This window comes from Haliaeetus leucocephalus, unplaced genomic scaffold (genome assembly GCF_000737465.1).
Source record: "Haliaeetus leucocephalus isolate CR32 unplaced genomic scaffold, Haliaeetus_leucocephalus-4.0 Scaffold915, whole genome shotgun sequence".
In the NCBI taxonomy this organism is placed as follows: domain Eukaryota; kingdom Metazoa; phylum Chordata; class Aves; order Accipitriformes; family Accipitridae; genus Haliaeetus; species Haliaeetus leucocephalus.
Window position 1 is genome coordinate 3,132,735 of NW_010973351.1, and position 15,239 is coordinate 3,147,973.

General features: G+C 38.5%; 1 protein-coding gene across 1 annotated transcript in view; it reads left to right on the forward strand.

The window, feature by feature from the left end:
- Window positions 1-14,139, forward strand: part of SDHA (succinate dehydrogenase complex, subunit A, flavoprotein (Fp)) — a 15,801-nt gene extending 1,662 nt beyond the window's left edge. Inside the window, exons 2-15 of the mRNA XM_010583566.1 lie at window positions 1,781-1,867; window positions 2,177-2,338; window positions 2,747-2,890; window positions 3,037-3,201; window positions 4,392-4,540; window positions 5,806-5,930; window positions 7,212-7,380; window positions 7,986-8,181; window positions 8,985-9,156; window positions 10,479-10,597; window positions 10,973-11,084; window positions 12,230-12,360; window positions 12,904-13,017; window positions 13,881-14,139. Coding sequence (XP_010581868.1) covers window positions 1,781-1,867; window positions 2,177-2,338; window positions 2,747-2,890; window positions 3,037-3,201; window positions 4,392-4,540; window positions 5,806-5,930; window positions 7,212-7,380; window positions 7,986-8,181; window positions 8,985-9,156; window positions 10,479-10,597; window positions 10,973-11,084; window positions 12,230-12,360; window positions 12,904-13,017; window positions 13,881-13,967 — 1,932 coding nt within the window. The 3' untranslated portion in view covers window positions 13,968-14,139. The remainder of the gene's footprint in view (window positions 1-1,780; window positions 1,868-2,176; window positions 2,339-2,746; window positions 2,891-3,036; window positions 3,202-4,391; window positions 4,541-5,805; window positions 5,931-7,211; window positions 7,381-7,985; window positions 8,182-8,984; window positions 9,157-10,478; window positions 10,598-10,972; window positions 11,085-12,229; window positions 12,361-12,903; window positions 13,018-13,880) is intronic.
- The last annotated feature ends 1,100 nt before the right edge of the window (window positions 14,140-15,239 follow it).

Here is a 15,239-nt window from a genome sequence, read left to right on the forward strand (position 1 = left end):
GGTTTTTTTTTTTCCCCCCCCCCCCCCCTCAGTCATTTGCACTTTAAGCAATACTAAGTATTTACAGACCTCTTCGTTGTGTGCTGTCTTTACATGGAGTAAAGATTTTCTTTGAATTGCTTTATGCAATTACCATGTGTATTGTTGCTCACTGGTGAGAAGTAATTTATTGCAGTAAAAAAAGATGTACTGTTGCTGCAAAGACATTTTGGAAAAAAGCATTAGGAGTATATGCTAGAGAATGCATGGTTGCTACGTTTAAAGTGTGCACTGTAGCCTGCCACGTCAGTTAGAGTTCTGCTAGTCTAACTTGGGTTGCACTTGGCCTGTGAAAGCAGTTCTGCTGCAGAGAGGAAGCCCCATTTTAGCTTGAGCTGTAGTTGTTGGGAAAGTTGTTTTGCAGATAAATTGCATCTGATACATAGGTTACATCTGGCTGTCCATGAACTAGTTGATCTGATTCTCTATGTGAAATGTTAATGAAGATGATTAATACAGGAATTAAGATGGGCATGGAGTTGCCCCAAAGCATGGTAACACAGCAGAGTGGAAGGGGGAGAGTAACTGCCTGGAGGAGGGTACTCGCAGAACTCTTTGTGAGTAGGTGTTAAGGCTGATCTTACTTGAAGATGGCTGTAAAAACCAGAAGTGTGTTAGCAAATATGATGATGCATTAGATTCACTGTTATGCAAGATGATAATTAGAGGAAGCTAGTATGAGAAATGATAAAACTAGGTCGAGGAAGGTGTACTGTAGTTCAGTTCTGGTATGGAGGAAGAGGGGAATGTTTGGAAAGGATAGGGAGGGAAGATCTGCTTGTTAGCATATTATAGGGTGATTGTCTTTTCCAGCAACTGTTATATTCATGGTTCAAATGTTACTCCAGTGCATTTTAGGATATATTTCAAATAGGGAAGTGCTGATGTCACTGCATGGGTCACTAGTATGGGTTTGTGTTGCTGTTCTCATCAATCATACATCCTCAGTTAGATATGTTTTTCTGAACAGTGCAAAGAAGAAATACCAGGTTCCAAGAAATTGGGTATTTATACTGTGGAGACTAAAATTGGGTAGGTTTGTGTGGTGGGGTTTTTTGTTTTGTTTTTGGTCTTGAACATGCCAGGGGAGAGGGAATAATATTACAGAACGGGAAAACTGTGCCCTTGTGCTTCATTTAGGTATTAATAAATGGTTCTAAATTGGCCACTAATTAATAGAGAATGAGAAAAAGAGAAATATATCTGACTTCTGAAGCAATGATGAGCTGGAACAGCTTTCCCTACCACCTAATTTTTTTATCTTCATTACTCTTGACCACCTGAAATAATTAAAATTCTGAGGATTGCTTGACCTGAGAGGTATTTTCCATTAATTCCTGTGGTTCCCATAAAGCTGTCTCCATCTTTGCTTACATACAAAAAAAAGTGTAAGAATACTACAGCATTAATTGCAAACATATTCTTCTGTCGGTGCAGCCTCAGATAGGTCTGAGAGACTGGTTAGCTTTAGTGCTGTAAATAACATAGCCTGCAAGTAGCAGGGTGTCACAGACTGTTCTCTCATCCAGTCAAAACTTTTTTTTTCTTTTCTGGTTATGAATATAGGAAAGCTGGAACTTCATTGCATGTAGCTTTAAAATAAGTTGATAACAATATTCTCGTATATATGTTATCAGTGTTGAGTAAAAGTTTGTTATAAATGTAGGGTAGCTGAGAACGCTGAAAGTCTTCTTTGTGGAAACATTTGTTCTATAATAGTTATCTTGACTTCTTTCCATAGTGGCCAGCGGCATGTCAGACTCTTGCACGCAACTTACACTTCACAGTCTATGGAAAGAAAAATGCTTCTACGAAGGTTTCTGATTCGGTATGTTTGTGCTTCTTTATGTCTTAAGTAACAGGTTAAATAATACACATAATGCTTGAGAGATGTGAAACAACCTGGTACTTGGCTTTTAGTGGAGTGTTGTGTTCAAGTACATAGTGAGATTGAGTTGCTGAAATGCATTGCTTTTTTTAATGATAGTTTCCACCCAAGGCAGTACATAACAGATGTAGCATTTGCTGCAAGAGTCTATTAAGAACATGAAACCTTTACTGCTTGTGTCTCCATGAAACTTAAGTTTGACCTACCTTGAAATATTTGTGATCATAACAAACTGATTTATTTTTCCAGATTTCTACACAATATCCAGTAGTGGACCATGAATTCGATGCAGTTGTTGTGGGTGCAGGAGGAGCAGGTCTGCGGGCTGCATTTGGTTTGTCAGAAGCTGGATTTAATACAGCATGTGTTACAAAGCTGTTTCCCACCAGATCTCATACCGTTGCTGCACAGGTGAGAAATGAGGTAGAACAAATGTTTAAAAAAATGCCTGCTGTCAGAAAGTTGATTTGAATATGCACACAAACATCGTGTTTCAAGGCCACACTTCCTTTTATAAATATTGCATATTTAGCTGAAACTACTTTGCAGGGCAATATATGTTTAGATTCTATTCAGTGCTTTTTCACTGCATTCAGTGTAACTTTGCAATTCATTGTGTTACACGAAACAGTACAAGATAAGAGTGAGTGTGAAATTGATAAATTGTGCAGGTTTTTCACAGCCACGTTAAATCTGACTTTACTGTATTTCTTGTACATGGAGGCATAAATGGTGTGTGACTTTTAACAGGAATGAGGAAATCCTACTAAGGCTGTACTTCAGTAATATAATTCCAGGAAAATGGATTTTCATTTTCAGGGAGGGATCAATGCTGCTCTGGGAAACATGGAGGATGATAACTGGAGGTGGCATTTCTACGACACAGTGAAAGGGTCTGATTGGCTGGGTGACCAGGATGCCATACACTACATGACCGAGCAAGCCCCAGCTGCGGTGATAGAGGTCAGACCCACTGGAATTGATGTTGGCTCTAAGTATTTATAACACAGACTAGCTTCCAAAGAGATGTCCTTACTAGGAACATGGTAAAATAACTTGTTGGATTGTTATGCACAAGAGTTTCTGATGTTTGTGTTTGGGTTCAACAGCTGGAAAACTATGGGATGCCTTTCAGCAGAACTGAAGAAGGAAAAATCTATCAGCGTGCATTTGGTGGACAGAGTCTTCAGTTTGGAAAAGGAGGACAGGCTCACAGATGCTGTTGTGTTGCAGACAGGACAGGACACTCGCTCTTACATACTCTGTATGGCAGGGTAAGCAGCTGTGAAGCAAACTTGGTTTGGGTTTTTGTATTTGCAATTGATGATGTTTGTTTTTTTTTCTTCCCCCTGGAGGTTGTGGGGGGGAACCACCCATGTGTAGCTCTTCACATATGAATGAGGAATCTTGGGGAATGATTGAGAACAATTCTGGATTTCCTTCCTTCGGCAAAGTGGAAGGATGTAGCCTAGGTGATGCTTGTTTTTTGTCAGGAGTATGCAGAAATAGAATAAATTGAAAGATCGTAATTATAATGGCTCTCGTGAAGACAATGAATGTTAATTAGTGTACACTGTTAGCTTTGTGGCCTGTAGTAGTTCTTAACTGTTAATACTTTTGCGTCTGTTAACTAGACCCAAAGACAATTTATGTAAACCTTCCCCAAAGAACTTCTTTCAAAAAATCTGACACAGCAGCATTGGGGAACCCTGAAAAAAGGTACAAGGCAGTGTTTGCTTTCACTCATCTTCAAACAGGGAGCAGGGAAAGCAAGAGGTATAAATGCATGGTGGTGTACTGTGCGTTTCTGAGCTTGCTCTATGGCAAGTAAGTGGCTGGTGTTCCAGTGTCTATTCCTATCAATTCTACAAACCATAACTAAAGAAAGGTTTGGTTATTTTAAAATAGTAGCGAGCTACTTGAAACCTGAAATTAAGTAGCTAGTAGCTAATGTTTTTTTATTTACTTAGTAGGTAGCTAATTGCTCTCCTTCAGGTTCACACTATATGTGCTGCTGCAGTATGAATGTTCAGTGCTGCCAAATGTTGGTCTGATCCTTGAGGGCATGAAAGAATGTTTGACTCTATGCCTGCTGCTTTTGCTGGTATACTAGGCTCCCGGAGATGCATTCTGCTTCTCTTCAAGAGGTTAAGTAAAATGTGCTTGTACATGCATCAAGCACTGCAGCTGACTAAAGTGTTGCCAAATGTAGAGGGAAATAACAAGTCTTGCTGACTAGTTATGACTTCTCAGAATTAAGTGGTTTGATAACTACTTGTGTCTCTTTAAGCTAGAATAGATTCATTAGCAAATTTTTATAAAGATTTGTGAGGAAACTGGCTTCCCTGAGAGTTGGTGGGAATGGTTTTTATCCTGATACAGCCTGTATGCATTGACAATTTTGAAGAGAGGTTACTTTGGTTTCTGGATTTTTCTTCAAGTTCCTTTTTTTATTTTCCTCCAGTCTCTAAGATACGATACAAGCTACTTCGTTGAGTATTTTGCCTTGGACCTACTTATGGAAAATGGAGAATGTCGTGGTGTTATTGCCCTTTGCATAGAAGATGGCACTATACATCGTTTTAGAGCAAAGAACACTGTCATTGCCACTGGGTAATGTAATGTTTATGTTGAAGGACAGAAACTTGAGTGTGCTACTAGTTGGAAGTCTGTGTGTTTGTACATGTATTTGAATCCACAGTGTAGAGATGCCGTGTTGGCTTGAAAAATGTAATTTACATGTTCATCTGCTTTCCCCACTTTGATCAAAAGTAATACAACTGAATTCAGTTGTTCCCTCTGAAAGAAGGCAGCTGTTACTTTTGTGAGCAAGTATAAATTTAATATGAGGTCTAACTTTGAATTCTAGAACAATGACTCAAAGGCGAAATGTGCAAGAGCAGTATGTGTGATCCAAATGGTCTGAGATTTTTAAAAAGTGCTGTTTAAAGCAGAGATTGTTGCAATGCTACCAATGTGTATATATCTGTAGGGTTCCGAGTTTCCTGTAGGAAACAACTTTCTTCAAAATTTGGGAGAATCTGTTACATTAAGATACCAAAATTGTAAGTCCGATTGTTGTAGGATGAAATTGTCGGATGAGTGTAACTTAACATTACTTGGTTGAAAAAGTTTGTATACCTTTATTAGAATGCTGTATGCATTAGATAGCAATAAACAGCAAAATTCCCTTATCTGTTTGTGTGACAGATATGTTTATAGAGCATAGCAAAATAATGGAGTTCGGTTGCCTCTATAATTTGGCTTTATTAAAGCTGAGGCTGTTTTTGTACTTGAGTACTTTGAGGTACATAATATGTAGATTGATACCTCTTCTGAGAGTTTGTCCTGAAATTGGGGGTATTTGCAGTGCTCAATAACATTGGAAGCTAACGTATTTGTTTTAGGCACAAGAATTCTCTTTTAATACCTAATTTTGGGCAACTAGGTTTTGAAATCTAGAAATATAAAATCAGGGCAGTGTTGAGGACTTAAACTATTGCTATATGCTATTTTTGATAAAACTGCTAAGTAATAGTTCAAATTGAGTTTAATGCTATTGGGTTGTATTGAGAGAACTTCCTGAAGTAACTTTTTCTGGCAAAAAGGTTTCTGATATTAACCTAACTATCCTGCTTTGGAACTGTTATTCTTTTTCTTGGACCTTCTGTCACCAGCTGTTTTTTAAATACAGTTGAGCATAACAGGACAATACCAATTTTCTTTTCTTTTATTTGAACTTAGTACAGGCAAAACTTGGGCATCTTGCTTATTAACCCTCTGCTCTATTTCTACTATTGTGCAAAGAGCATAGCTGAGTGGTATGTTCTGGTGATACTTTTTTGACTGCTAATTCTGTTAACTTTTGTGTCCTGTAGTGGGTACGGCCGCACTTACTTCAGTTGTACATCTGCTCATACTAGTACGGGTGATGGCACTGCTATGGTCACACGAGCTGGTCTTCCTTGCCAGGACTTAGAATTTGTACAGTTTCACCCTACAGGTACAGAATATGAAATAATACAACATCATTTTTAATGATTTGAACAGATTGGGGTTTTTGTGTTGTTTTAAAATGTGCTCAAATCAGTTTGCACTTTCTGCAGTGCAACTTTTCATTTGTTGCTTGTGACAGGTGTTCAGACTTGTCTGCAACTGCTGTGGAATATAAATCTGAGAGTAAGACACAATGAGAGAGATGTCTCAGCTGTTTTAATTTAAAGGCCAGTGTTAAATATTCTAAGTTGCTGTCTTTACCATACTAAGAGGTTTTATGAATTCCAAGTTGAAACCACTTCACCTCTTAAACTTACATTTCCTCTCGTCCTTAATATTTTGAAGAGTTTGATATTAGATACAGGAGCAACAGGATAGATGCAAACATTAAGGAGTTATATACCAGAATCTTTTGTGGAAGTGGGGTAGTTGAAGTAAAAGTATATATTTAGGACTGCAGTTTTATAGCAGAGGATCAGGATCTAAACTGTGGACAACAGAGGTCACACTAAAAAGTGAAGATCTGCTTTTTTGATTGTAGCTAAACAAATGCTGAGTTTTAACTTGTGATAAGTGGTGATTTTTTAATTGTTCACTTAGTTTTACAATGTTATCCTTGTTATGTCATAGAGATCCAATGTTCATTTGACTTAGCTAAGGTTTTTCTAGTCAAAGAAGCTTCATTACTTGTCTGAGAATTCCATAGCTTTTCACATAATTATCAAGTGCATGAATTGGTTAGCATTTTTGTTTTCTATGATGACCAGTGCTGAAGGCTGACAGGTAGGCCTTCCTTCTCTAAAGGAAAAGAAGACTTATTGAGTAGGCTTTGACATTCCACACGATTGGAAGCTGTCCTGTACTGCCTTAGCACAGGAGAAGGGGGAACAAAGATGAGCAGACTGGCCTTGAGATAATCAACTTCTGGTTTACTTAAAGATCTTGAACAAAGTAATTCCTGAAGGTCTACAAAATCTTTGTAAAAGTCTCCTTACCTATTGCTGGGTGCGGATCTCTTCTAGTTCTGATATTTTAGATACTGTGGGTGTTCCAAATCAACTTGCTCACCTTCCAGGAAGAGTGTTTGAAAGGAATAACAATACTTGTTTCTGAGCAGTCTTGAGTCTTGGGAGACAGTTACTAGTGATAGGATTAAGGTGGAATAAAATCTATCCCTGTGACTTGTTTGCGTTATTTTAAGGCAACCTTGTTTGTTCAGTCCTGGTCATCCTGATTATGAAGCTGTTGAGAGAATATCTCATTTAATGGTTATTTTCTTTCTTGACAGGTATCTATGGGGCTGGCTGCCTTATAACAGAAGGCTGTCGTGGAGAGGGAGGTATTCTAATTAACAGTCAAGGTGAAAGATTCATGGAGAGATACGCACCTGTTGCTAAGGATCTGGCTTCCAGGGATGTAGTATCTCGTTCTATGACCATAGAAATCCGTGAAGGAAGGTTAGTTAAATATTCGAACAAAGCTACAGAATGAATACTTAATCGTACTAGACTATATGTGGTACAATGTGATAAACACCTCATAATTCATGGGAGTGAGCTTTAATAACTGTTAGCTGAACACTGCATGCAGGGAAAAAAATTTGCTTGTTAATTCCTAATGATACTAAAAGGGAACGCAAGATGTTAGGAGTATCCTGTTTGAATTTGGTGCATCTAGAGACAGTTGCTCAAACAAGTTTAATGTATACGCTCTTAACTGCAAAAGTGGAAATAATTTGGTGCTCTGTTCTCTTGATTAATTATCTTCAATTCTTAGATATTTCTGCAGGGATATAGTGGTTTAAAGTCTGAAGTACTGTGAGTTATTCTGAAAAGAAAGCTGGGAGGCGAAAACTACATGTAAATTCTGACAGGTTCAACACTTTTCAAATATAGATTTGAAAATGAATAGATTCATTTTTGTCAGATAACCTTTGAAAAAATTAAAGTTAAAATTTTTCATAAATAAAACAAATTGGATTAGAAATATTACTGGTGTTTGCAGAATTCCTGTTTTGTATTCCAGTGTTGACTTGGGTTTTTTTGTGTTTTTTTTGTGGTAGGGGTTGTGGTCCTGAAAAAGACCATGTGTACTTGCAGTTGCATCACCTACCACCACAGCAGCTAGCAACCCGTCTCCCAGGAATTTCAGAAACAGCTATGATATTTGCTGGAGTCGATGTCACTAAAGAGCCTATTCCTGTTCTGCCTACTGTGCATTATAATATGGGAGGTATTCCTACTAACTACAAAGGACAGGTAAGTAATAGATCACTTTTAGGATTTTTTTTTTTTCCAGCCTGATAAAAGGAAATGCTTTTCCAAATACAAAAGCATTAACAATGTTTTTCATAAATGTAAGGATGCTGAGTAAGATTAGCTTAATAATAATATTATAATAATGATGTCAGAGTACTTAAAACACACAGTCTGGTTTGTTTTTGTCAGTAACTTGAAAGCCATGTTACAGCCCATCTGGAGATGAAGAAATGTCTAAAATGAAGTTACTGTCATGTCTGACAAGAATTCTCTTGTTTATCAAGTTGGTGATAATATATAGTTGAACAGGGATCAAACTAGGGCTCTATATTACAGTCTGTAACTGCAGTTAATGTATATTAATTCTCTGTACCTCATGTAATCTCTACACTAAAGCAGATTGCTTCAACTCATACTAATTAGAAGTCAATGTGATGGTGTCAGGTGAATTTTTCTGTTTCAGTGTGTTGTACTTGTTAATTTCTACTGTAAAATTTTGCCTTAGAAATGTGCGCAGATCAGACTTTCTTTCTGTGCTTTTCTGACTTGCAGAATTGTGATGAAGAGTACGTGGTTCTGTTTCATCAGCATAACTAAAGAAATCTTAGGTTTTACTGCCATCTGTATTTACATAGCATTGCTACTTATGCTTTAGAACTAAGGTATTTATTGGTTTAGAGTAGGAGAAAACTTCAGATTGCTGTGTTTCATCCTTACATGCACATGGCCTTTGCAAATAAGGAGGTTTGTTCTGTTATAAACTGTTTAAGAAATGAGTATTAATTGACTGTCTGAAATGATAGGTGATCACACATGTGAATGGTGAGGATAGAGTGGTACCTGGTTTATATGCTTGTGGGGAAGCAGCCTCTGCATCTGTCCATGGCGCAAATCGACTTGGAGCAAACTCACTTCTGGATTTGGTGGTCTTTGGCCGTGCTTGCGCCCTTACTATTGCAGAGACGTGCAAGCCTGGTAAGTCTCACTTCATTTTAGAGACATTTGCCTTTATGATTTCATTTCTGCCCAACAAAGAGTTGTTGCTACGTAATTAAAATTCAGAATGCTAGACATATACTCTTTCTTTGTTAGAAAAGGCAGAAATCAGTGTTTATGCTTTTTATAGGCATGTTCTTTGTGATGCAAATGCTTGTCACTAACATTTGCTTTGTGAGTTGATCTTCTTAAAACTGGAACTGGGTCAATGCTATTGGCAAAAACAGTTGAGATTTTTTCACAGACTAGCAAAACAGAATATTGAATTATGAAGACTGATTTCTCTACATGCTGCACTGCATCTTCTACATCAAAATGTATTATAGTGGAATTTGCTGCCACCTTGTTGATATATAAGGTGGACTGCATATGCAAATGATAAGAGACAGATACTAAAAATCATACCATCTCATCCCCTGTATGTGGATTATCACTGCTGAATGTTATTTTTAAATAATCTGGTTCAGCAACAGTTAGTGAGCTGAAAAAACCCCCCACCCAACCAAAAAAATACTGTGAGAGGCAGTTATATTGCCAGAGCAGCTGAAGTCCAGAAGTAGTCATCTGTTTTCTCATTGCTTAATGTCCAAATTAATAAGACTGTTTGGTTTTTTTCAGTCTGACTGTGCACAAGGTACACAGAGTAATGGTTCTTGATGGAACCAGCTTGGATCTAGCAATGCCAATTGGCTCTGTCTTTGTGCAAACACTTATTTGGATCAGTCTTTCTGTGACTCCTTTGAGTTTGAAGTTGCAGGAGGGTTTTTATTAGTCTGAATGCAAAGCTACATGAGAGATGAAGTGTGCTGGTAAGATGCTGTGTTTGGTTTGTTACCCAGTAACAGATGGGTTCCAGTATTGAAGGCAAGATGCAGAGCTCATGTAACTGCCAAGCTTATTGACTGGTCCCTGGTCCCTTAATGGGCCCAAGAGAGTGTGGGAGGTCTGGGGGTGAGGAGACAAAGTATTAAGGGAAGGTGGTAAGGAGTCACGAGCATAAGCTTATTCTATAGTCAGCATCAAGTACTGTTTTTAAGGAATTAACAGCAGAATTTAGCCAAACCTATAAATTCCCTACTGTCACAGGAAAGAATGTGATTCATGTATTCCACTGAGAACTCTATTTCTAAGTGTAAGGATACTATTGGTGGGAGTTCAGGAAAATTACAGTTAACCTGTACCTCAGAGGAAGAAAATAGATTCTGTTTTAGTCAAATATGACTTTTAATAGTTGCTAGTCCATGAAACTGACAGAAACCAAAACCAGTCACCTACTAAACTTACTGAAATTTTCTTATTAGGAGAGCCAGTTCCCTCCATTAAACCAAATGCCGGTGAAGAGTCAGTTGCTAATCTTGACAAATTAAGATTTGCTAATGGAACTGTAAGAACTTCAGAAGTGCGACTTAACATGCAGAAGGTAAGCCTGGTGAAGCTCTCAAGTATGAGGTGCGAGAAGCTGCAAGCAACAGGGGGCTTGGTCCCTTTGCGAAGTACACTTCAGGATTTGCTTTGCAGAAGTAAAAAGCAGTGTGAGAAGATTGGCTGTGCGCAGTAAAGGCTGTATCAGTTTTGTTAGTTTCTTCTTCCCTTCGTGGCTATTCCTCTTGCATAGTTTACCCACTGTATAATAGAGCAGGGTTTCCTCTAGGATGAGCAGAAGAATGTTTTTTCTTCAGGCTGCAGATGTGTTTGAAGTCAAAACAGCTCTGTATCAAGCTGTTGGAACTAATGAAGTCATGGGATATTACGCATATGTGGCATATGAAACTGATTTTGTTTTACTGTCTTGCAGACAATGCAAAACCATGCTGCTGTATTTCGTACTGGTTCTGTACTCCAAGAAGGCTGTGAAAAACTTAGCCAAATTTATAGTGATCTGGCTCACCTAAAGACATTTGACAGAGGTAATTTGATAGCAAACAATCCACCTTGGCCAGAGTACTCTCTGGGAAAACTGTTGTGTTTTGTGGTGGTTTTTTTTTCTTTCTGTAAACCTTCTTATGTGTTTCTTGAAACTTTGGCTAAAGACTGACCACTTTGAACCTTTCAAAATATTTTGTAGAGCCCTACTTGCCAAACATGGTAATCAGTAATGTATTAGATCTTACTGGTTGTTTTCTGACTGCATACTCTTTCAAAGAAGCAGAGACTGAAATCAGATTTAACTGTATAAGGTACTAACTGCTGTTCTTTCATAACATGATATGAAGTTGTTCACATACTAAGATGAACTTTGTAAGTGTCATCCGAAAAGACCAGGGAGTTGCAAAAAGATAAAGACTATTCATAGGCCAAACACTTCAGTTTTCACTCTTCAGCTGAGCAGGTAGTGCTGCATACAGATACTGGCATATCTTGCAGTGTATCTTAGGAGAACTTGGTTAATTAAGTACAACTGGTGAGGTACCTTTTTGTCCACTCACATGTATTTCTCTCCAACTACTGCTAGTTGACATGTATCCTAACACTGAAAGTAGAACTGGCTTTCTTGGACAGCTCTCACCAAGCATCAAGATAAGTGTTAAAATAACTTAGAATGTAGGGATCAAAATGAAGATACATTCATGTAAGTGAACTTGGGTCACCTTGGAGATACTTAAATGAAGAAGAACCTTGTATAACTAGCAGGTTGGTTTGTTTCTGAGGGTGGGAAGGAAGGGAAAGCCCTGTTGTCTGGATCTGCTAGGGATCTACTTAAAGAGCTACCACGTAGCCAGATCTTGTGATCCCAAATGAGGTATGGGGACTGAGTTTTAGGTATGGTATAAAGCAGGCAAGAATCCATGGTGTAATTTTGTCTCAGCAGTACACACGCAGCAGGGACACCTGGTAGAACTACTGAATTTTTCTAAGATTCATTATGACTGTTAGGGTGTAGGAATTGTTACTGAGCCTTGCAGGCAATAGCAAGTAATTCAGTACTGCAGAGTACTGTGACTGCAGTAGGTGGAGCATTGGCTAGTTCGATTCCAAGTATCAGCAATAGGACACAAACTGAGGAATAACTTGTTTGTAGAACATCTTCCATAGTATTTTAATATCTTACTAGGTATTGTGTGGAACACTGACTTGGTGGAGACCCTGGAACTGCAAAACCTGATGCTTTGTGCTCTACAAACCATTTATGGTGCTGAAGCTCGCAAAGAATCCCGGGGTGCTCATGCCAGAGAGGACTATAAGGTACAAACATTTTCTGTGACCTGGATGTAGGATTGAATTTTCTTGTTATGTGTCCTCAGATGGATTATTTAAAAGTTGTAATTTCTTCAAAGTACAGTCTTTAGAGTCTTGAGTTAAGACTAGTGTAGTATTTGTTTGGGGTCACATCTGTTCAATTTTATCTGTTCTTATTTGTTACGTAAAAATGACTGATGCATGCAACATTGGGTGACAGTCTTGAGAGAAGAGTTGTTCATCTTGTTGTTCAGATGCGTGCATCTGAATGATTAGAGAGGTCTAAACCAGGACTATAGTAATAATAAGGTCATGAATGCATAAACAGGACTTCAAGCAGAGTAATTGTCCTATGCAGGGAACATTACCTTAAAGCCCTTGTTAAGCCTCAGTATTTAAGATTTGACATAGGTAGTGTTAAGATAAAGCTTGCTGGCTATTAGGAGACACATTGTATTACAGTTGTAATTGGAATGCAACTAATCATGAGGTTGTAAAGTGATTTGCAGATGTAATTTCTGGTCTATACCAACCTAATTTTCTCCTTAGTTAAGGATAGATGAGTTTGACTATTCTAAGCCGCTCCAAGGCCAACAGCGGAAGCCATTTGAAGAGCACTGGAGAAAGCACACGCTTTCATATGTGGACATCCCATCTGGGAAGGTATGTTGAGCCTGATGCTTGAGGGTCTTTCTCACGGTCGATAGATAGCTGCTTTCATACACAGCTCTTGATATCATGATAATACTGCAAATGATTGTCACCATCTGAGGTACCTGGTACAGTTTAGTGTACTTAGAGCAAGTACACTAATGTGGGAGAAGTTACTATTGATCTTTGGGAAATGTCTTTGCAATCTGAGCTGGAATTGTTTTTCCCCTTGCATTGGGCTAGTTCAAAAGCTTTTTTCTTTTCCTCTGATGGTGGCAAACCCCGTTGTTGGTGTTTAGCATAAAGTTTTTGTGGTATTTCAAAGATAGAACTGAAATCTGACCCTATACAAATCTTGAGTGTTTTTGGGTTTTTTTTTGTCCCATACTATGAATCCTCTTTGTTTCCTCTCCCAGTTTCAGCTTCCTTGAACCTAGTTTGAGGACAAGTGAGAACGCTTCGCTTCCTGAATAGCTGCTGAGGATGGAAAGATAGAGTGACATAGTTCTGTCTCCTAACTGACCATTTGGTTCTCTATCTCCCAAGACTTTCCTAGCTTAAAGAACTAGGAACTAGCAATCTTAGCCAAAACTTTACTTTTGTCTGAAAGGCCTTTTTTAAAGTAGTAGTCTTCTGATACCATTTCTGGTCAGGCTTTGCTTCTAAGGAATCAGTCAGTGGTAACTTGGGAGAACTTAAATGTTCTTTGTAGGTTACTAACTTCATTTTCTATGGAAGGAAAATAATGGAGAAATTACCTTAACATCAATGCAGTTGTTCAGTTATCTGTGTTATTTGGTCATTCTTGTTAGCTAGGCTGTCTTGTTTAGATAGAAGATGTTTGTCTTGAAGTTCTTTGTTCTCTTTTACTTTAGGTTACCTTGAAATACAGACCTGTGATTGACAGAACTTTGAATGAAGAAGACTGCTCAACTGTCCCACCTGCTATTCGCTCATACTAGTAACTTACATTTAACTTGCAGTCCCCTCCCAGAGGTGGTTAGTGTATATAGGCATAGCACAAGCAAATCAAAATAGTACTGTCACTCTGAATTAATGGAAAATGCTGACTAAACTTTTCTCCAGCTTGTGTTCTGCTGTGGCTTACTGTACAGTTATGAAAACAGAATGCAGGATGGCTTATGTTCTTTCACCCATCTGTCAAAACTGACAGGGAAAACACAGAATGTGTCTAAATAAAATGATTGGAAGTCTTGTATTAGTTTGAATGTGCTGTTATGTATATAATTACAGTGCTTTTATTTTGAATGTATAATTATTTCCATATTTTAAGAACAAGAAATGCATTGCAATAGTTTTTGATAAGATTGAGATGCTGAGTTTTATGATATGGGGACTTAAAATTGTCATAATTGCTGACTCTAAGTAACATGAAAGAAAAGGAGATGATGCACTAGTAATTACAACTTTATTATTTCTAAAGCTAAAATTGTCATATTGTTTTATTGAAAGAAACAAGATACTTGTACTCCAGTTACTTCTTCCAAAATATACCATGAACAGAATATATTCTTAATAGCTAATCTCTGCTATCTCTGGAACTGCTGAAGCCACTTTAGTGGTGTATCATGTGTGTGTATTTCTTCGACTGTCTTTTCTCTTAGAGGAGCCAAGGGCAGTTTTGCAGAAGACTTACCTAAGTGTTAAAGCTTACCTGGCTTGAACTTAATGTGCTTTAATGGCAAGATGTAACTTCTAAGGCATCAATACAGCAGTTTCTAGCAGCGTTTGTGTGAAAAACTCCCCATTCTTGGAGGACTGAAGTGTAATTCAATGCACTGTTTAATTTTTGACCATTTTTTTGTTTTCTCAACTGCTGACTGTTGGCTGCTGTTGGTGAAACTGGACTGTTGCTGGCTGTGGTTGGAAAAATTGAATGCACCATCTTTCAATCTGGCAGCAGTGTTTCTTTACCTTACACCAGGGAGTGGGGACTGGACTCTGAGAAACGAAGCACTACCCTGGCATGGGCTGGAAGGGAAAAGGGCCCTGACTGTTGTTAAGGGGGGCGGAAGTAAGGTTCCATCCATCTTTATTGTAATCTTGTTAAAGCAGAATAAACTAACGCCATTCTCTCCCTCGTCCACCAGTTGCTGTTCCGGGCCTTCGCCCAGGGGGGCGGCTTTTCCTCACACCGCCTGGGGGCGGGAAGGGCGCGAGGGGCGGGGCTCAGCCCGGCCGCTGCGCATGCGCCGCCGCGCGGTCCCGCCCCC